Genomic DNA, 22,408 nt, shown 5'->3' on the forward strand with positions numbered 1-22,408 from the left:
GAGGTCAATGACCCTTGCCATTCAGGACCACAAGGAGAACAAATCAGGGAGCACTGAGTCTAAATCAAGGCCCCTACAATAGCCAATTACAAATATTTTCTGTTTCCATGTGTCTAATGTATGAGTCTGACCAACGACCCTTTGCTGCATGTCTTCCCATCTCTCTTCCGCTTTACTTTCAGTCTTCTCTTTATCTAATAAAGCCAGAAAACGTTTTAAAAAATATTTCTATACATGTAACAGCAGCACCAAACAATTAAAAGATCTAGTTTATTAAATACATTAAAAATTATAAAATTGTATGATGGTAGAGAAAGACAGGATACGCACTGCAGGGAATATATTTAATACCAACACTGTCACATGTTGAATGCACAGCAATTTACACTTCAACCCTTATGGGCAAAAATATATACAAGAAAATATTCAATGCCCGTCACCACTCGAGGCCACTGCGGTACATGAAAAAAGCAGTGAGAAAAAGCAGTTTCCACGCATCACCTTCACTATCTGCAACAATAACAACTGACAACAAAGCAGCAGCTTGGCAACCTGTAAATTAAAACAGGACGTCACTAAACTGAACAGATCACCTCAGAAGGAATAGCCCTCCCACTTCATGTCTGTCTTTGAGTTACCTGTCTCCAGGTTAGGGTTGCACCCTAAAAAGTATCGGTTAGCGGTGGCAGAGTCCACTACAAGTTTCCCCACAGGCATGAAACAATGTTTTTCCTAAAGGTGTCACGGTTCTGGGTCATTTTGATGCAGCATTATGAGTCTCCTATGTTTTGGTATGATTCTGTATTATGGGTTAGGTTCTGATTATTTCGCTGTGCTGTGTTGATTATTATTATTATTAGCCTGTGTTTTGGTTTCTGCTTGTATTTTCAGCCCCCTCTGTTCTGTGCCTACCCTGGTCCCACGTCTCTGTCAGGAGGTCAGGAGCTTCCTGGTCTTGATGTCAGTTGCTTCTATCTCCTCCTTTGGTCAGCTTATTATCCCAGCAGAGTACCGGGCAGGGCGTAGGTGTTGATAGCCTGAATCTTGTTCTTCTCATTCAGCTGACTTCTCAGGACTTGCCTGACCCTCTGCAGGTACTTGGTGGTTGCAGCTTCTTAGCGGCCTCTTCATGGTTCCCATTTGCCTGTGGGATCCCCAGGTACTTGTAACTGTCCTCAATCTCTGCAATGTTGCCTTCTCCACTCTTGGATTTGGGATACATGGTGAGGCTCTGTACTGAATCTGAATCTAGAGAATTTGTGTGAATCAAAAAACTTTAATAAAAAAGCAACTCTCTTACCAGTTTGCCTCATGTCAAGGGGTTATGGAGTGGATTGATTATTTTCTACTTTTTTTATTGAATAATTCAAATTCAAGTGTTTAATGATTTGGTCGACTGCCTCCATATGGTTAAGAAAAAATGCTGTGCAGGTTACTCCTTTCTCCTCTGAACTTGTTTTTTACTTTGAAAAATTCTGCCTCTGTCTCATTATCTTACATTATCTCACATGGAGGTTGTGATGTTAGAAGGTAGCTTACATTGTTCTGTACAGATAAAGCTGGAAAAGCCAATAAAAAACTCCAATTCTTCAATTAGACAGCTTAGTGCAGGCTTCCAATCCCTTTATTCAGTGCAGTGCATGAGATGCTGTAGCATTTAATCCAAACTGGCATTTCAATTTGGCTCTCATATCTTTGTCAGATTTGGTTACCACTGTCTCCCAAAGCCACCACTTGGTGTAAATTGACAAGACCTGTAAGCTGTTCGAGATTCCAACTTAAAACATTAGTGTGTGAGGGTGTGAAGTAGTAACTTAGGTGGAGTTAGTGGGAGCGACACACATGAGCCAGCTACTAGTTAGAAGAATCTCTGAATTTAAAAATGTGTGATTAAATAAAAGAATGCTATATTGAATGCATTGTGATTGACAAACATTGATGTTTAAAGACAAAGTAAAAGAAAGTAATCCCATATAACTGTATTAAAAGGCATTATGCTAAAATTAACGTTCTTGTGAGAAGGGACTAATAAAATGTCATTTAAGAAAGATTCCATAAACCGAATGAAACATGCAGTGAATGTTCATATGTAATGGACTATTCCATGTTAAGAATATTATAGAAAGGAAAAAAATGTAATGAAGTGTTTTAAAGTATAAAGTTGAAACTTGTTTTAAATCATGTATGTGAAAAAGTCAGAGGAAATGTCAAAATGGGTGAGGCCAGATATCATCTCAGAAGATGTGACAAGAAAGGGGGGGGGGAGAATGGGTGAATAGGTATAAAAGTTAGGTAAAGAAAACATACTGGGTTCTTCCCTTTTGTCTTCTGCAGGATGAGCAGTTCAGAAGATTGGACCTAAGATGTTCATAGTAGAAGATTCCAGCAGAGACACCAGAGGGATCAAGTGCCCTAACAGTGAACCAGCAAATGGTTTTTGTAATTTTTTTTGCCTTTTTCTCTGCTCATTTTTGCTATGTTAGATTCTGATTTCCACTCAGCAGGGAACACAGAGATAAGTCCATCTTGACACATCAAGACCATGACAAATCTTCAGGCCTGAGTGTGCCCTTTCTCTCTCCAACCTTTCTCCACACAAAGATTAGAACAAAGTCAACATTAGCTTGGAGTAAGTTAATTAGGTAAGTACAATTCAGGTGGTTCGATTATAATTTTGAGATTATTATTATTTGGTTTTGCGTTTGCAAATTTCTTTAATAAAATATTAATTAAAATACTAATTTAACCCAATTAGTTATTAAGTGCACCATTCTAGAGGGGAGCTGGCTTAACAGGTGTGGCCAGTGTATCAGAATTTGAATTGTTTTGTCCTTCTTTTATCCCCTACCCAAAGAGAGGGGCAGCCAAAAACCACCAACAAACCTCCACCACATCCAGTTGTGAAGTTGGAGGGTGACTTCCCAGGCTGCTTCATCAGAGTTTCACTTGGGCGAGAAGAGATTAATGTGGAAGTGACAAGGGTAACCTGTCATGTTATTCGTATTATTATGCACAAATACACCTGCATGTAAGTGGTACATACTGTTAACAGTTTCATACTATTCCACTAATCTACAGGTGCCAGTAGTGCAGAAGACAGGCTTGAAAATAAGCACTGCTAGTAAAAATGCACCCAACAGACCTCAGAATATTGTGTTTTAGTCATCTAGTGTGTAAAATATATGTACTTGTTTTTACCAGTAATAGAAATGAACCATGGCTTTCAATGGATTTCAACTCTCTTTAGGAGAGGAAGAAGCTATACTCCAATAGTTAATACTGCTTAAGGTAGAGCTCTGCTTTTCTTTCTTTTTTTTATTTAAAAAAAAGTGAATGGCTTTCTTTGTTTTTTGTTCTCTAACTGGTGATCTTACTTTTTTGCATTTGCTAATTAGCACTAAATGCAAACTACCACTAAGGCTGATGGCCATTTCTCTTGTTTTGCAACAACAGTATTTCAATCAAGCAAGAAAAGAAAACCTAATGATTAACCTCATCACTACTCATGCTGCCAGAAGAAAGATCTCACAAAGGCTTTTGCAGTTTTTATGGCGATGTGAATGTCTGAATTTCTAATACTTATATACACTGATACACATAAATTAAGCATCTAAAAGAGTTTTCCTAAAAAACGAATAAGGCAAACAAACAAAGCAAAAGGGAGCAGAATTCAGGTTTTTGTGAAAGGCCAAAAGCAGGCAGGAGGAAAACTGAAAAAAAAAATGCTCCAAAGCTCAAAGCAAAAATCTGGCTTGTTCAATAGTGGACAGTGGGATGTGAAACATCAGATGCAGAAATGACGCAGCAGTGGGAAGGCAGGGCAGATGTGAGGACCTTGTGTGTACTGACGACAAAGCAAGCAGCAGACATAGCTGTGTTAATGTAATGTAGAGAACACTTTTTTTTTTACTGTTAGCTGAGGTGTTCCTCATTAGCTGGCTATAAAGTGTAAACATGTGATGGGGTCTTTTTTGATTCATTCTTTTTGACTGCTAAAAGACCGAGTTAGCTGGAGGACTTAAACTAAACGAAACATGAAAGCACAGCTAGTCGGATGGCTAATTAGCACTTAGTGCTGAGATGACTGAACTTAAGATAAAATTTGCTTATTTTCAAGAAGGAATAACGTGGCATTGGAAGCCTTCCTGCTCAGTGAGGGCAAGTTTGGATTGCTTGAAATGTGTTTAAGATCTCAGACCTGTATGAATTTTAGACAGAGACAGTGATACGCCCCTCCAGAGGAGACACTCGATCCTGCAGCTTGACAAACCAGTTCTTTCCTGTCCGTCAGAAGAGCCCATTTCATTTGCTTAAATGGACAATCCCCCGAGAGCTGCAGTCGGAAGGTTGATTTCACGTCTTTTACTTGATCAAGGATGTCTTTAATGTCTCCAATGGGGAAGTCTTTTTAAATAAGCAGTTACCACAACAGATGTACAATCACTATCTCACTCTTAAGAATAGTGCTTTAAAGTCATCGTGTCATTTGATGAGCAAGATAATACAATGACACATTCTGCAGTGTTTTCTTTTTCTCAAATAACTTTTTTGTCATTTAATGGAGTACATAACTTCTGTTGGAGTGTAACATACACTTACCAGCCAGTTTAAACAGTAGATGTTCAACTGTATCTAATCAGCCAATCAGTGCATTTAGACACATAGACAAGATGTCCTGCTGAAGTTCAAACTGAGCATCAGAATGGGGAAGAAAGGTGATTCAAAGAACTCTGAACTCTGGTCTGTTTATTTTAGAAACTGCGGATCTATTGACATTTCCCAATACAACCATCTGTGGGGTGTACAGATGTTCTTAAAAAGGTAAAACATACTGTTAGCAACTGTTGTCTGGCTGAAACAGCCTTGTTCATGTCAGAGGTGAGAGGAGAATGGCCAAGACTGCTTTGAGCTGATAGAAAGGCAACAGTACGGTATTGCAAATAACCACCAGTTCAACCTGATATCATGGCAATAGACACTCTGGCCCACCCTTTCCATTTCATGCTTTGCCTCTCCAAACTGTGAAAGGAACACACATGCGAGGAGTTTCATTACCAGCAGGGGGAGATTTATTTATTTAAGTCAGTAGTGGCCCAAAAAAACCCAAAATGTATAAAGTACCTTTCAAGGTCCTTAGTACGGTAATCAGAAACGATTAAGCTGGGTTGCTAATATGCATATACATATAAATGTGTAAATAATCTCTCTTTAAAATGCTTTCCTGTGATTATTTTCATGTTGAATTGGGTATTGTTGCCACTGTAATTTTTGTGTGATAATGTGTTGTATTTAGAACAACAGTGCACCTCCCCTTGTCGGCTGGTATTATGGTGATGTTGTGGTCTTTGCTCAGGGATGTGACGGCCTTCTTTTCTTGTATTGTGAGTTTAGACGGAGGAACTTTTGCACTGGAGAGGGTGACTGAAGCCTTTGTCCTGATTTTCTCTGCTTCTGATTGCTTTACTTTATTAATCCCTTTGACGGTTTCCGTGGCTGTGTGCCACTATGGGCAAATGTTGAGGAGAAGGGGCGAACTCTTGGGAACAAGTCTGCTTTGTCTGCACCTTAGGTTGAAACGGACATGGTTCATATAATCCACAAGTTTCCTTGATTCCTTTTCATACTCCCGCACCAATTGTGGGTGTTCCTCCCAAAGTCTACGCAGTATGTCTGTGAAGGTTTGGTCATGTGATACTTGGCTCTGAGGTCAGCGCGATGGGAATCTCCCATTGGAACCAGATGCTGGCCACTCTGAGGAAACCTGTGTCTATGTGTCTGTGTCTGTGTCTTGCACATTACTTTTCTCAGCTTATATATACACAACTTATTGGAAGTTACATGTCTACTTTTTAATGCACAGGTACAATAAACAATCTGCACTTTTCTAATTATTCTAAATATTCTTAACTATTTAAACATCTTTCAGTATCCTGCTCCGTTTGCACACTATGTGTACGCTAATTTAAACAACTGTACAGTACTCTGCTCTGGTAACTATTGTCCATGATGTAAATATGTAAAAATTGTGCTTCTGTTCTGTGTCCTGCTCTGTTTGTATATGTGTGTTTTTGCTGCTGATACAACCAAATTTCCCCTTGTGGGACAATTAAAGGATTATTCTATTCTATTCTATTCTATGTGGCACCCTCTGCATATGATCTAGTCACCTCAGCACATGCCTGACCCGATTTGAGTACAACATTCACTTCTTCATGTTTGTCACTGGCTCTGTGTGGATATGGAGAATCGAGAACCCAAACACAGGACCCGCAGGCTGATTGAGGATGTGGAAGGTGTTTATTGTGATAGCAGGATGAACAGAACATGAGACTACTGACTGACTGACTGAAGAAAAGAAGGAAAATTTAAAATATATATTTTCTGTTGCCTACATTGTAGGCTGTGATGAGGTCCACTATGAGCAACTGTTGAGAAGGGGCAAATTCTTGGGAACAAGTCTGCTTTGTCTGCATCTTACGTTGAAACGGAGATAACTTTGCCTCTAGACAGGAAAAGGTGTACAGTCAGGAGTTAAAGTGGAATTCAGCAGGTCAAGGAACCCTAAACATTTCTGTAATGACTCGTTGTGGGGAAAAGAATCATAACTCACAATCATTTCTATTGAGCTGACCTGCTTCTCTTTGTAGATGTACACAACTTTACAGTCTCAGCAGCAGTTTCATGAGTTGTGCTCTATGATTTCCATCCTCTACACTGGCAGTATAGTATTTATACTGTCTTTCTTCTAGATGGTAGAAAGCTGGTTTGAAGGTGGAATTCAGTAAATGGATCTCAGCATCATCAGCTAAAATTAATTTGAATCTCTGCTACACTTGATGTAACCCAAGTCTTACCATGAAACCACACCTGCAATGCAACAGTGACACACTGTTCTTTACTTTAAATGTCATGATTTGCTGTGTGGCAGGCAGGAGGATGGACCCAAATGCAGGACCTGAACACAGACGCATAACTGAAAACGGCAGCTTTATTGCTGGAACAATACTCCGAAAAATAAACTTGTGAAAAATAAACAACCTGGAACATGGAAACTAAGAATTAACGCTGGGAAACTAGGAACCAAAACTACTAGGAAACACAGAGCATGGAGACAACACGCAGCATGGAGAGGGTACGACGTGACGACAAGCAGGGGAAGATTGAGAACTAAGATACACAGGCAGGAACACGAGAGGATGGGGAACAGGTGGAAACACAGCTGGAACTAGTCAGACATAATGAGACGAGGGAAAGCAAAACTAGATACACAAACATGGGACAAGGACTATCAAGATAAAACAGGAAACACACAGACAGAAACTCAGACTCAGGACACACAAGCTTAACACAGTAACTGGGGAGAATTGTTAATAAACATAAACTCATAATAACCCAAACTAGAGCCAGAACATGAGAAGTAGAAACAAAACACTGAAAACGAGAACTAAAACACAGAGAAACTAGAAAGGTGGAACTAACACTGAAAGCAGTAACACAGGGAGACTTACACACATGCTAAGAGAACTACAAAGGGGGAAAGGACTACAGTCACTAAGAACTAAAGAAAACCTAAACTATGAATGACAATAATCAAATAATATAATTACAGAGTCAGAAAGAGAAATACTGAGTCGCAGACCCAGTACAGTGATATTAAATCCCTCACAGTACAGCATTGTAACCTGTTTATCCATCAGCAAACTGCAGAGGATTTTCATGCAGCCTTTACATAGCATAGTTAGTCTACCTCAGTTTGATTTGCAGCAGGTTTCACAATATGAAAAAACATAATGTCACATGTAGAAACCAAATATCTAACTTAAAAACATGAGGACTCACATGTAAGTTTTAAATGAGCAGTCCTTACCTTTAACTCTAACCTCTCTTCTTCCTCTCCTGCCCTGTCTTTTTGCCCTGTTTTGCACAACAAAACATGACCTGTCCTTTCATTAATTGCACAAGTAGTGGTGGTAATTAGTCGGTAGATAACTGGGTAAAGATGTCATGTGTCTGTAGCATTGTCCACCACTTTAGGGAACAAATTTTGTTTTAAAGTGAGTAACAGGGCTTTTCCCTGCCTTTATAGGCGGCTTATATTTCACTAAAAACTATCTAATATGCATATCCACATAATTCTGGATTACGATATTCAAAAAACACACTTTGTTTTAAAGAAAATACATTTAAAAACAGATTGTATTAGATTTATATTTCAAATATGACAAAAACATATTCTAGCAAATTATGGCCAAATTATTCTGTTATATTTTTTGCGTTGTTGGATTCTTACCCGACCAGAACAACCACTGTCTTTTGCCTTACTAATATTTCAGTGTCACTTTATTTCCCACAGTTTTTTTTAATGTTGCCTTATGGTTCCAAGCGCTGTCATCAATCTTTGCATTTTATGATTATCTCATAACACTTGTTTAATCAGCCACCATCTCTCCTATGGACCTTTTAATGTCTACAGTCTCAGATCAACACAACCCTGCTCCCCAGCTCTATCAGCAGCGGGAGCAGCAGCAATTCATTCACAGCATTTTACCCCATCAGGTAAACATAGGCTACGTTTTGCATTGTCCCCACCTGATGACAGTGATACAGTATGACTCGATTCCACATTGGATTCTTGATGAACGTGGGTTGTTGTTATTAAGTCTGGTTCTATGTGCCCCTTTCTAACTTTTAGCACCCGCCCCTTCAAACATCTCTGCACGGCCCTATTATGGACTGTCGTTAAAAAAAAGGGGAAGCTACAGCGTGGAACATGGCCCTGCTCTAGCTTTGCTTGTTTGTTTCAGATGTGTTACATATATTTCTTAAAATGGCAAATATATATTTTTCTATGTGTGAATAAAATATGTGTTTAAGATTTGTAAATCATTGCAATAATTTCTTAACTGAGGTTGTGAGATGCTAAAAGCAAAAGTACTAACATGTAAACTACAATGAAAGTACAATAAACAGTACAGTGCAAGTGAACATTTCAATAATTTTGACAGTAATTCAAAGATCGGAAATTGTGTTTCTTGTTGCCATTTCCCACCCTTTTCTTCAACTCTTTTATATAAGTAGGCAATTTAGTTATGCTGCTGTCTTATTAACGGTAAACGTTAAGGCGTGTCCTCAGATAAGGTAACTATGCATGTTATTTTGTTTTTGTTTTACAAATAAAGGACAGCATTTTGAGTTTAAAAGTGAATGTTTAGTAAGTAGGTTTGAAAGGTAAAGGTTTTTCACACTTAAAAATTGCATAATGATTTATGTATGATCAGCAGCCTGTTTTTGGTTTGGTGCTTTCTCTTCAGTCTCATAAGTGGGTCAGGACTCGTACGTGAGCCAATCAGAATACAGGGGCGCAGGGGGGCGGGGCATCGTCGGGCACTGTCCAGGAAGAAATTCTGGCGTAGGTATAAAACGATAGCAGCGTTTTGCGCGCAACATATTCTGCACAGTGTCTGGTCTAAACCCCGAATTGTGAAGATGGCTGACAACAGAGATAAAGCTACTGACCAAATGAAGACGTGGAAGGCGAATCGAGGTTCTCAGGTCTGTATATGCATTGGGTTGCATCAAGTGATTTTTACTGCGCGGTGGCTACCACAGTTGGAAATGGGTGAAAGGTCGTCCAGGGGTAACAGGCTAACTAAGAGCTAGCTTGGAGAGTGAGCTCATGTCCTGTAGTCTCTACATTAATGTTTTTAGTGTAGTTTTAGTCTTAAGTATTTATCATACAGTCGTATTTAGTCCTTTATACTTTTTCACAGCCGTGAAAGAGACTTTAACCATGAAGATAAGAAGTGGGTCCAGAGGCATTTGTTTGAACTTCAACCCTCCTATCTGCTTATAACTAGGGCATATTAGAGCAAATTGCCGTTGTAAAGTAACCAAGTTCATGTCGCAGAATGGTTTTTATTCGTGCTGTTTTGAGCATGTTTGAGAGTCATGTAAAGACAAACAGCATGCCGTCTGAGCAGCTTCATGTTTCAGCGTTATTGTTATGATAGTACACCTGCGAAACTGCACCATTGTATACACGTGTCACTTTTTTATGCTTAACCCAGTCTGCTTTTTTTAACTGCTTGTGCAACATTGTCAATATCTTTGTTAGTTTCATAGATACTTGCTTTCAAAAGTGCCAGTTTTAAGGGCATTCATTTAAACTGTTATACTAACTCATTGTCTAAGGCTCATGCAGGAGGAATTTCAAACACTGAAGATGATTTCATTGATTAATATATTAAGCAACTTAGTATTTGGCACTGATTTTGTTTCTTCATTGTAATCATAAGGTTAAAATTTCATTAAAGAAAGACCAGCTGTATTGCATTAGTTTTTTTTATAGTCTTACATCAAGATATAGTTAATGCTTTCTGTTTTTTGTGGGGGTTTTTTGTTGTCGTTGTTGGGTTGTTTTTTTTTTAAATTATTATCCGTCTGTTATCAGAAACCAGATGTGCTGACCACAGGCGGTGGCCATCCAGTGGGAGACAAATTGAACTTGCAGACTGCAGGACCAAGAGGACCGCTGCTGGTTCAAGATGTAGTCTTCACAGATGAGATGGCCCACTTTGACCGTGAACGAATCCCAGAGAGAGTGGTTCATGCCAAAGGGGCAGGTAAGGCATTATGCTGTAATCATGATGCTCTTTTTATCTGATTTGCTGTCCCTTTGTTATAGCAGTGCAAAAGTGCACACAAACTACTGCTGGTCGTGTGTAAGAAAAGGTTAAAAAAATAATTGTTATTTGTATTCACTGACTAACAGGCTAACAAAAACGCTTTGCGTCCTTAAAGGAATATTTGTAATTAAGTAAAGAAAGCCAAACGTAAACATTGCTGCCATTCAGGTCAATAGGATGGCTAGAAATTTTATGCCAACACTTAGGGCTAAGCAGTATGGCCAGAAATAGTGTCCCACTATATCTATTTCATTTTGAGCCCCTCAATGTTTCTCGCACACAGTTTTGGTAAGTAACACTCTTTTAAGTCCTGCTGGCAGTAAAAAAAATTAAAGGCTTCAATTAATTTATTCATTATCTATGGTCAACATCATTCAAAATGTTTGTGTAATTTCTGACATCATTGTTTTTGTAGCAGCCATGCTTTTTGTTACACAATATTATTAGTCTTGTGCCTTTTGGTTATTTCCACCTACATCAGGTGTAACAGTCCACAAATACAATGTTAAAATGACTCACCGTGGGATTAGCTCTATATTTATAAAGTCTTCAGACATGAATCATTTCTTAGTTCTAATGCCTGAAGTAGTAGGTAAATCATAGCTTGAGCTCTAGACATCGACAATGCGTTATTCAAAATGATAAAGTTTAATGGATAGGACAACTTTTCAATATGTTGGTGACAACATTTTGTACACTATGCAGTATATTCTCAACACTGGCCATTTAACATGCACTAGAATGCCACAGATACAGAGTTACTAAGGTACATATTCAGCACCTGGCACTAAAGACTGCCCATGTTTAAAAGGTCTTAACAGCAGGCATGTGGTGCACTTATTTCTGAGATAAAGCAGTGGCCTGATCCTTAACATTGGAAAGTGTTCAAATTGATGTGCAAATTTAGTCAAGAATTGTATTCTGGTGCAGGCAGATGGCTACAAATGACTGCATTAAATTCCAAAGTTAAACAAGACAACCAAAAAAGAAGTATAAAAGGAAATGTGGATCCTGCTTATTTGTGGATTAACTCTGAACAATTGTTAATCTTTTCAGGCTTTACAGATCAGGGTTTCAGACTTTGGACAGACATTGAACAAGTTATTTGTTGGCCTACTTTCAAGAGTGTTAGATTTGTTCCCATGATAAATGCAGTAAAAACTAGAACTCGAAATTTGTGAAGCTAATATTAGCAGACATGTCTTTTAAAAACTGTCTTTATTTTTATTTTTTTCTCCATTATTCAGGGGCGTTTGGCTACTTTGAGGTCACTCATGACATCACTCGCTACTGCAAAGCCAAAGTGTTTGAGCATGTCGGCAAGACTACACCAATTGCTATCCGCTTCTCCACTGTGGGTAAGTACGACCATAAAGGATTTCATAGGTTCGCCTTGTTAATGGTTACAGATTTGCTTATTGGGGGGGCCGTCTTTTTTGGTGTGTGCGTGTGTGCGTGCGTGTGTGCGTGTGTGCGTGTGTGCGTGTGTGCGTGTGTGCGTGTGCGCGTGTGCGCGTGTGTGCGGGTTCGTACTATCCTGGTGGGGACCAAAATCTGACTTTTACTATCCTGGTGGGGACTTTCTGCACCGTGGGGACCAAAATCCAGGTCCCCTCGGGGTTGAAAGCAATTTTCACACTCAAAATGCGGTTTTACTGTCAGGGTTACAATTAGGTTATGGTTAGGTTTAGGGTAAGGGTTAGGGTTAGGCATTCATTTTTAATGGTTAGGGTTAGGGTAAGGGGCTAGGGAAAGCATTATGTCAATGGGATGTCCCCACGAGGATAGCAAACCAGTTGTGTGTGTGTGTGTGTGTGTGTGTGTGTGTGTGTGTGTGTGTGTGTGTGTGTGTGTGTATGTGTGGTTTTTTTTTTTTTTTTTTTTTTTTTTTTTTCTTCTTCCCATCTGCCTTTAGCATATTTCATATATATTTTTTTAAATAATAATAATAATTTGCACTTATTATTTTGAATTTTGCATAGGATGGAGTTTGCCTCAGAACTTGGACTAGACTTAAAAACATCCTGTTTATTTTTTATATTTTAACTGACAGGAATATATAAAAAAAAAAACTAAATTACCCCCTCGATTATATGAAGCCTTAATCTTCTCACAACATGTTCATGTCTGCTGAAGACAGATAACGAGCTTGTGAAAATATGGGGCGAAAATGCATGTGAGCTAAACAGTTTTGAAATGCTGTCATAGGAGAATAATATGGACAATTAAAACATTATATTGAGTGTTTCATGAAAGTGTGACTGTATTAGACATTCTGGTGCTTTTATGAGTCATAAACCATCCCTTGAAAATGGAAAGTGTGAGTAAAAGTGAGTATTTGGTAAAGGATTGATACCTATAAGTAGTGCTGGGCGATATGGAAAAAATATTTATCACAATATGAATTATATTATATCACGATAACGATATATATCACGATATACCACCTGACCTGTGGTCATCTGGAAAGTATGCAGTCTGTAAACAGCGAGTGGAGAGGGTGCAGTCTTTGTTTTGAGTTACCGTAAAGCATGTCGCAAATCCGGGTGCACGTAAAGCAGCACCATGTTGCAAAACCACAAGACAGAGTTTCTTTGCGAAAAATATCATTTTTTTAGACTTTATTTTCTCTTGCATAAAGTTCAGAGTATGTATAGTGAGAAGACGACACTAATATATTTGCCACAGGCTATTTAACCCTTTAAGACCTACCATAGAACCAAGTCCGCCAGAGCTTATCTTTACATTTTACATGCTGTAGTGCCATTTGTGGGAGCATTTCAAGTTGCTATACATCAATACAACCGTTATAGCCCAAATTTTAATAATATGTATGCATTACGTCCATAGAAACTACATAAATTGCAAAACAAAAGTGCAATAAACTACAAAAAAATTGAAAATCGTTTTTGTTTTGTTTTTTAGATATATTTCTAGTTAGAGAAATTTAAGAGGCTGATCCCTCAAAACTGTAAATACAAAAAAGTTGCACAAAATAGTTTCCAACCACAAGAAATATATTTTGAGTGTCTTCATAGTTTTATGTTTGAGATACACTAATTTTAATATACTACAGGAAAAATGAAAATAAATATTATAATGCAAATTTGCAAAAAAAAAAAAACAGCATGTGCATCAAAATAAACTATTTCCAACAGTGTAATTTGACTTCTAAGCATCCCAGAAACGATACAGAAAAGCATAAAGTCAAACATGACTTTTAAAAACACCAACATAGGCTTTAAAGGTAAAAAACTAAATTTTCCACGAAATGACGTCACTTCCGGTTTCGGACAGGTAATGGCGGACATGCGATAGTTCGTGCTGACTTATATTCCAACGTAGGAAGTGTTATGAACAGCTGATCGGATCTGCAAAGCCTGTTTCTGGAATATTATGTTTTTGTTGCTGGAAGTGCTTTTTATGCAATTTTTGCAAAGCTATATGTGGAAGAAAACCGTGACCAAGGGCAAGCTAATGGAATAAGATGCAAGTACAACTCCTCCGGTTTCATATGCAAAAACAATTATTGCGCTACCTTACGTGGTTCCAGTTCTACAGGGATTTAAAAATAGTTAGGTAAAACGGAATGTGCCTGCTCCGACCGGTTGTAAAGGGTTAATGATATATTTTATGTAATAATTTATAAAATTCGGGTTAGAAACGATAGAAGACAAATGGCACGATAGACACTTTTCTATCGTCCACACGATATATATCGTCATATCGCCCAGCACTACCTATAAGCAGGCTGGCCCTGTGTTGGCAAGTGGTGCTCTTAATATCTCGACTTGGGTGACATTAGAAAGGACATTAACGGTGAACTTTCAGTCGATTTGTATGCTGTAGATGCTGGACATTGTCTTTTAGACTAAGTTAGTAGATAATGATACTAATTCATGATTTGTCGGTGAAATATCAATTTAACTTTTTTATTTTCCCAGCTGGAGAGTCTGGGTCTGCAGACACTGTGCGTGACCCTCGAGGTTTTGCAGTCAAGTTTTACACTGAAGATGGCAACTGGGACCTGACGGGCAACAATACCCCCATTTTCTTCATCAGGGATGCCATGCTGGTGAGTGGGTGTAGGGACACATCTGTCTGGGCAGACCGTAATGTTACAGATTTGTATAAAATTTGCATCAGTTGCAGTATTACAGCAGTACATTTTTTTTCTAACATGGAAATAGTTAAGTGTGGATGCTTTTTCAATTTTGTCTCTTTTTTTTAACATTAAATATCTAACCTGAAGGGGTATGAAATAAACCAAGCTTATTATTCCTAATGTAAGATGATTAAGACGAGAGACACATTCCTCACAACACTTGTGCTAATATCGGTCAAGTGTACATTGTCTTATATTGATATCCCACATTTAATCTCGTGCAGTTCCCATCCTTCATCCATTCCCAGAAGCGCAATCCCCAAACCCACATGAAAGACCCTGACATGGTGTGGGACTTCTGGAGTTTGAGGCCCGAGAGTCTGCATCAGGTAGATGCTGCTGAGCCTGATACTGAAAAGTCTAGTATATTATGTCATTTCACCTGAGGTGTTTCTAAAATACACATTTAGGATAAAGAATATTTTCAAGTAATTGAGTCTTTCTGTGCACTGTTGCTCGCTGTCTTTATACTTGTAGTCATCATCGACAGTGATTGGCACAGAAACTCTTGTAGTTGTTTTCATTGTCTTGTGTCTTCTCTTGTCTCCTGTGCAGGTGTCTTTCTTGTTCAGTGATCGAGGTTTGCCTGATGGCCACCGTCACATGAATGGCTACGGCTCTCACACCTTCAAACTGGTCAATGCCGATGGTGAACGTGTCTACTGCAAATTCCACTATAAGGTCTGCCTGAGGTCAGGTTTATTAGCTGTTATGTTGTGTCTTCTGCCATCTCTGACTTTTTTTTTTTTTTTTTTTTTTAAATTAATTTTGTAGACTGATCAAGGAATAAAGAATTTGACGGTGGAAGAGGCAGACCGCCTGGCAGCCGCCAACCCAGATTATGGAATTGCAGACCTGTTCAATGCTATTGCTAATGGAAACTACCCATCCTGGACCTTTTACATCCAGGTCATGACCTTTGAGCAGGCTGAGAAGTTCCGGTTCAACCCGTTTGATCTTACAAAGGTACTGCAGTTCTGCACAACAGAAAACATCTGAGTAATACGTGACATAAATGTGCAGTGACTTGGTAACTTGTTTTCCAAAAACGTCCATATTATCAGAGGATGTCTCTAAATAATGACGTGCTCATTTGAAAATCACAAATGACTTTTGTGATTTGTAAATTTTATTCGCGGTGCAGGTTTGGTCACATAAAGAATACCCACTGATCCCTGTGGGCAAACTGGTTCTGAACAGGAACCCAGTCAACTACTTTGCAGAGGTGGAGCAGCTGGCCTTTGACCCAAGCAACATGCCACCAGGCATCGAGCCCAGCCCTGACAAGATGCTGCAGGTGACATTATGGCAGATTTGACAAGCTAGGGGGGAATGAAGAAAAGCTAGGTTGGTATTGAGCTCTGTCCTCCATGTTCTTTGTCTAGGGTCGCCTCTTCTCCTACCCGGACACGCATCGTCACCGGCTGGGGGCAAACTACCTGCAGATCCCTGTCAACTGCCCCTTCAGGGCTCGTGTGGCCAACTACCAGCGTGATGGTCCGATGTGCATGCATGACAACCAAGGTGAGACGTGATCAGGTCTGGTACCTGTGGCTCAGAAATGAATCTTGAGTAATCGTGTAATTTTAATCCAGGTAGTGTTACAGTTTATTTATACTGAGTTCTTAACCGTTATTTTTAACTGTTATTATACATGTTACATATACACAAGTGCATATCACCTTTGAAGTAGACGATCAGTGATGGTGTTTTAACAAATCTTAGTCATCCAAAAACACCCTTATTATATAAAATAATTGTGTGGATGCTGTTAAGCATCCACACTATTGAGTTCCTGTTTCTCTTTATTGTGTGGATGCTGTTAAGCATCCACACTATTGAGTTCCTGTTTCTCTTTATTCTTTATTATTGTGTGGATGCCCTCAAGGGCTTCCACACTATTGAGTTCCTGTTTCTCTTTATTCTTTATTCCACTATTTACTAGTTGCTTCCGTACACTTTTTGGCACTTAACTACTCCCTCAGTTTTCAGCCGATTTTCTCAGTTCAAACTCTAAACTGTTCTGCTCTTTCTGCTAATGCCGGCTATGACTTTTGGTGTTTATTACTATTATGCTTTTTAAAATATTACACTTTTTTCCTTTTTTTTTATCCCATTGAAATGAATGGAAAACTTCCGCAATTCTGCTAAAACTTGCTGGTTTTTGAAACTTAACTACTTCCTCATACTTTCACCTAGAAACTCCATTCAAACTTTAAAATGTTCTCAGATTATTGGGCTATTCCTGTATGATTCAGCTTTTTCAGATCTTCTACCGTTTAAATTTTATACCTCTTTAAGTTTTCAGTTGCAAAATTGTGATTTTTCAGAAAATACATTCGTTGTTATGGTTGCTATGCAATTAACTCAGAGTGGACAGTGGAAATTTCTGAATTTTCTCTTCATGTCTGAACAACTTCTTGCTACTCACTCACTTTCCACTCAACCCCCACAAATTATACATCAAAACGTAGGTATTTTTGCTGGCTTTCAGAAATTGTCACTATTATTGCTGTGGGAGTTACAGAATTTTGGCAAATCTCCTCAGAGCAACACAAAGTCTGTAAAAGTCTCCATAGAGAGTCAATGGAGAGTTTGTTCAAAATCAGCGCTGGATTTCTGTAATGAGAGGCATTTTCAAATCGTCATATCTCCTTAATGAAACAAAGTTGAGACATGACGCTTGTGCCAATATATCTTCAGACACCCCTGATGCTCACAATTCAAGAATTTTCTTCTCACCTATTACCGTTTGGCCATGAATTACATTTGTTTGAGGGTAGGAAATTCATGGCTTGCTCAGATCTCTTCAGATTTCAAACTCTGGAAATGAGCAACTTTTTTCTCTCGTCAGATCTTTTTGATGGATTTCCACAGAGACCTGAAAATTCCCATGACTGTTCACCAAAGCCTGCTGTTTCTTACGGTGAAAGAATCATTTTGATGCTCCATATAGATTTAGAGTTACAAAACGTTGTTTGAGGGCAAGTCAAGGCAGTTTTGCTTTGCCTCTACTCAGTTACAGTGTATTACAAGTCATATATCTTCAATAATTTATATTTTATCTCTGAATTATAAAGACCTGCAGATTCCCCCATCTCTTCTGAACAAAACGGTGTCAGAATGAGTGTTCTAGCCCCTACGGTTAGGAAATTATGGCCATTTGTTCGAGGGGAGTCCTGAATGTGAGAAATACACTGAAGAAGACTCATACTTCTCTGTGTCTGTGTGTGTAAGGCCTGATTACAGCAGGTGCAGCCAATTTAGCTGACCTAGTTAGGCTCTGTGTATGTGTGTGTGTATCAATATTTCTCCCAAGTTAAAGTATTACTCCTCCATAATATTATTACTTCTACTACATCTTAGTACTTCTGCTCAATCATAGTATTTCTGCTCAATCATAGTATTTCTGATAAATCATAGTATTTTTGAAAAATCATGGTGTCTGTGCCAAATCATGGTTTTGGGGCAAAACCATAATATTTATTTTATGTTATAGTATTACTACTAAGTGGAGGAATGTCTGTTATGTTATAGTACATTTGCTGAATACAGTATATCTGCCAAATCATAGTATTTATCCCAAATCATAGTATTTATGCAAAATTACTGAATTTCTGCTAAAAAGCAGAAATAGTACCTTTTAGCAGAAATTTCTGTCAAAAGATATTATTTATGTTAAAACATAGTATTTCTGCTAAATCAGAGTATTTGTGCCAAATCATAGTATTTGTACTAAGTCATAGTACTTGTGCCAAATCAAGGTATTTGTACCCAATCATAGTATTTCTGCCATATCATCGTATTTGTGCCAAATCATGGTATTTTTTTGCCAAATCATGGTATTTGTGCCAAATCATGTTATTTGTGCCCAATTAAAATTTCTGTTATGTTATAGTATTACTACTAAGTCGTAGACTTTCTGTTATGTTATATTATATCTGGTGATTATAGTATATGTGCCAAATCATAGCATTTATAGCAAATCATGGTATTTGTGCCCAAACATAGTATTTCTGCCAAATTGTAGTATTTGTGCAAAAACAAACTTACTAGTACTAAGGCATGGTATTTCTACCAAATCATAGTATTCCTTCAAAATCATAGTATTACTGCAATTTCATAGTATTTGAGCGAAATCATAGTATTCGTGCAAAAACATACTATGTCTGCAGAAATCAGATCATATCTGCTATGTTATAGTATTACTACTTAGACATAGTATTTCTACCAAATCATAGTATTCCTTCAAAATCATAGTATTACTTCAATTTCATAGTATTTGAGCGAAATCATAGTATTCGTGCAAAAACATACTATGTCTGCAGAAATCACATTATATCTGCTATGTTATAGTATTACTACTTAGGCATAGTATTTCTACCAAATCATAGTATTCCTTCAAAATCATAGTATTACTGCAATTTCATAGTATTTGAGCAAAATCGTAGTATTTGTGCAAAAACACACTATGTCTGCAAAATCACAGTATATCTGTTATGTTATAGTATTACTACTAAGGCATAGTATTTCTACCAAATCATAGTATTCCTTCAAAATCATAGTATTACTGCAATTTCATAGTATTTGAGCAAAATCGTAGTATTTGTGCAAAAACACACTATGTCTGCAAAATCACAGTATATCTGTTATGTTGTAGTATTACTACTAAGGCATAGTATTTCTACCAAATCATAGTATTCCTTCAAAATCATAGTATTACTGCAATTTCATAGTATTTGAGCGACATCGTAGTATTTGTGCAAAAACATACTATGTCTGCGAAATCACATTTTATCTGCTATGTTATAGTATTACTACTAATGCATAGTATTTCTACCAAATCATAGTATTCCTTCAAAATCATAGTATTACTGCAATTTCATAGTATTTCAGCGAAATCGTAGTATTTGTACTAAATCATGGTACTTGTGCCAAATCATAGTATTTTTTGCAAATCATATTATTTGAACCAAAACACTGTATTTGGGCGAAGTCATAGTATTTCTTCTAAATCATAGTATTTCACCCAAATCTCAGTAGTTGTGCTAAATTGTGTGTAAGTGCTGATTACAGCAGGTGCAGCCAATTTAGCTGACCTAGATATACCAAGCCCAGACTCTTAACAGCCACTGTTCCCTTTAGGCTCTGTGTATGTGTGTGTGTATCAATATTTCTCCCATGTTAAAGTATTACTCCTCCATAATAGTATTTCTGCTAAATCAAAGTACTTCTACTACATCTTAGTACTTCTGCTCAATCATAGTAATTCTGGGAAATCATAGTATTTGTGCCAAATCATAGTATTTGTACTAAGTCATAGTACTTGTGCCAAATCATAGTATTTGTACTAAGTCCTAGTACTTGTGTCAAATCATAGTATTTGTACCCAATCATAGTATTTCTGCCATATCATCGTATTTGTGCCAAAACATGGTATTTGTTTTGCCAAATCATGGTATTTGTGCCCAATTAAAATTTCTGTTATGTTATAGTATTACTACTAAGTCGTAGAATTTCTTTTCTGTTATAGTATATCCGCTGATATGTTCCAAATCATAGTATTTATAGCAAATTATAGTATTTGTGCCCAAACATAGTAATTCTGCCAAAGTGTAGTATTTGTGCAAAAACATAGAATGTCTGCAAAATCACAGTATATCTGTTATGTTATAGTATTACAACTAAGGCATAGCTTTTCAACCAAATCATAGTATTCCTTCAAAATCATAGTATCACTGCAATTTCATAGTATTTGAGCGAAATCGTAGTATTCGTGCAAAAACATATTGTCTGTTAAATCACAGTATATCTGTTATGTTAAAGTATTACTACTAAGTCACAGTACTTCTGCCAATTCGTAGTATTTGTACTAAATCATGGTACTTGTGCCAAATCATAGCATTTTTTGCAAATCATAGTATTCGAACCAAAACATAGTATTTGTACGAAGTCATAGTATTTCTTCTAAATCATAGTATTTCAATCAAATCTCAGTAGTTGTGCTGAAACGCAGTATTATTGCCAAATCATAGTATTTGTACTGAAACATAGTATTTCTGCCAATAAGAGTATTTCTACTAAATCATAGTACTTGTGCCAAATCATAGTATTTCTGCCACATTGTGCTAGTTGTGCAAAAACATAGACTGTCTGCAAAATCATAGTATATCTATTATGTTATAGTATTACTACTAAGTCGTAGACTCTCTATTTTGTTATAGTATCTCTGCTGAATACAGTATATGTGCCAAATCATAGTATTTATAGCAAATCATTGTGTTTGTGCTAAAACATAGTCATTCTGCCACATTATAGTATTTGTGTAAAACCAGAATGTCTGCAAAATCACACTATCTGTTATGTTATAGTATTACTACTAAGGCATAGTATTTCTGCCAAATCATAGTATTTGTACTAAATCATAGTACTTGTGCCAAATTATAGTATTTGTACCCAATTATAGTATTTGTGCCATATCATCGCATTTGTCAGTTCAACTTATTCAACTCTTCTCAACAGCCCAACACCTCTTCTTCACCCCGTTTCAGCATAATTTTGAATTTTTTCACCCCTTTTCAGCACAAATCCCAGATTTTTCAGGTGTTTTCAACAGAAATCTCTTTTTAGCAGACATTCTGCTGATTCACCTGTTTTCAGTGCCATGTTGTACTTCTTTACCTCTTTTCAGTAAAAATTCTGCTGATTCACCTATTTTAAGCAGAATTTTCAGTCTTTCACCTCTTATCAGTACAAATCTCAGTATCTTCTGCTAATTTCAGAAGAAACCTTTTCACCTCTCCTCTTTTCAGTACAAATTTGAACTTCTTTACCCCTTTTAAGCTGAATCTTTGCCTTTCCACCTCTTTTCAGCAAAGGTTTCTGTTTTTTCACCTGTTTTCAGCAGAATTTTTCAGTTTCTTTACTGCCATACAATTTTTGCAGCGTTTCAAAGTTTTCAGTCATTTTCAGCAGACAGCTTCAGCGTTAAGGCATCCACACTGCATTTTCGCAGGAAATGCAAATTTTTCTAGTTATTCTTCATCTTCAAGTTGCTTCCGTACGTTTTTTGGCCTTTAACTAGTTCCACAATTTTTGTGCTATTTTCACCGTTCAAATTTCACAATATTTTGCTATTTCTGCTCTTTCCGGCTATGACTTTTGGTATTTATTACTATTATACTTTTTGAAATATCAAGTTTTTTTCCTTTAATTTGTCCCATTGAAATGAATGGGAAACTTCCGCAATTCTGCTAAAACTTGCTTGTTTTTGAAACTTAACTACTTCCTTATACTTTCACATAGAAACTCCATTTAAACTTTAAAATGTTCACAAATTATTGGGCTATTCATGTTTGATTCAGCTTTTTCATATCTGTTACTGTTTTCATCTTATCCCTCTTTAAGTTTTGAGTTTCATCTTTGTGATTTTTCACAAAATACATGTGTTGTTATGGTTGCTATGCAGTTGGTTCTGTGTGAGCCACTGTACCTTTCGCAATTTTCTCTTTATGTCCGAACAGCTTCTTGCTACTTGCTCAATTTTCACTCAACCGCC

General features: G+C 37.4%; 1 protein-coding gene across 2 annotated transcripts in view; it reads left to right on the top strand.

Moving 5' to 3' along the window:
- Positions 1-9,394: 9,394 nt before the first annotated feature.
- LOC134631178 (catalase) overlaps positions 9,395-22,408 on the top strand; it is a 32,008-nt gene continuing 18,994 nt past the window's right edge. For both annotated transcript variants that reach the window (XM_063479242.1, XM_063479243.1), the window contains exons 1-9: positions 9,395-9,552; positions 10,451-10,622; positions 11,933-12,043; positions 14,630-14,760; positions 15,075-15,179; positions 15,406-15,531; positions 15,625-15,816; positions 15,995-16,147; positions 16,236-16,374. In XM_063479242.1, the coding sequence (XP_063335312.1) occupies positions 9,487-9,552; positions 10,451-10,622; positions 11,933-12,043; positions 14,630-14,760; positions 15,075-15,179; positions 15,406-15,531; positions 15,625-15,816; positions 15,995-16,147; positions 16,236-16,374 (1,195 nt within the window). In that variant the 5' untranslated portion in view covers positions 9,395-9,486. The remainder of the gene's footprint in view (positions 9,553-10,450; positions 10,623-11,932; positions 12,044-14,629; positions 14,761-15,074; positions 15,180-15,405; positions 15,532-15,624; positions 15,817-15,994; positions 16,148-16,235; positions 16,375-22,408) is intronic.

The sequence above is a fragment of the Pelmatolapia mariae genome, linkage group LG7 (assembly GCF_036321145.2).
Source record: "Pelmatolapia mariae isolate MD_Pm_ZW linkage group LG7, Pm_UMD_F_2, whole genome shotgun sequence".
NCBI classification, from domain to species: domain Eukaryota; kingdom Metazoa; phylum Chordata; class Actinopteri; order Cichliformes; family Cichlidae; genus Pelmatolapia; species Pelmatolapia mariae.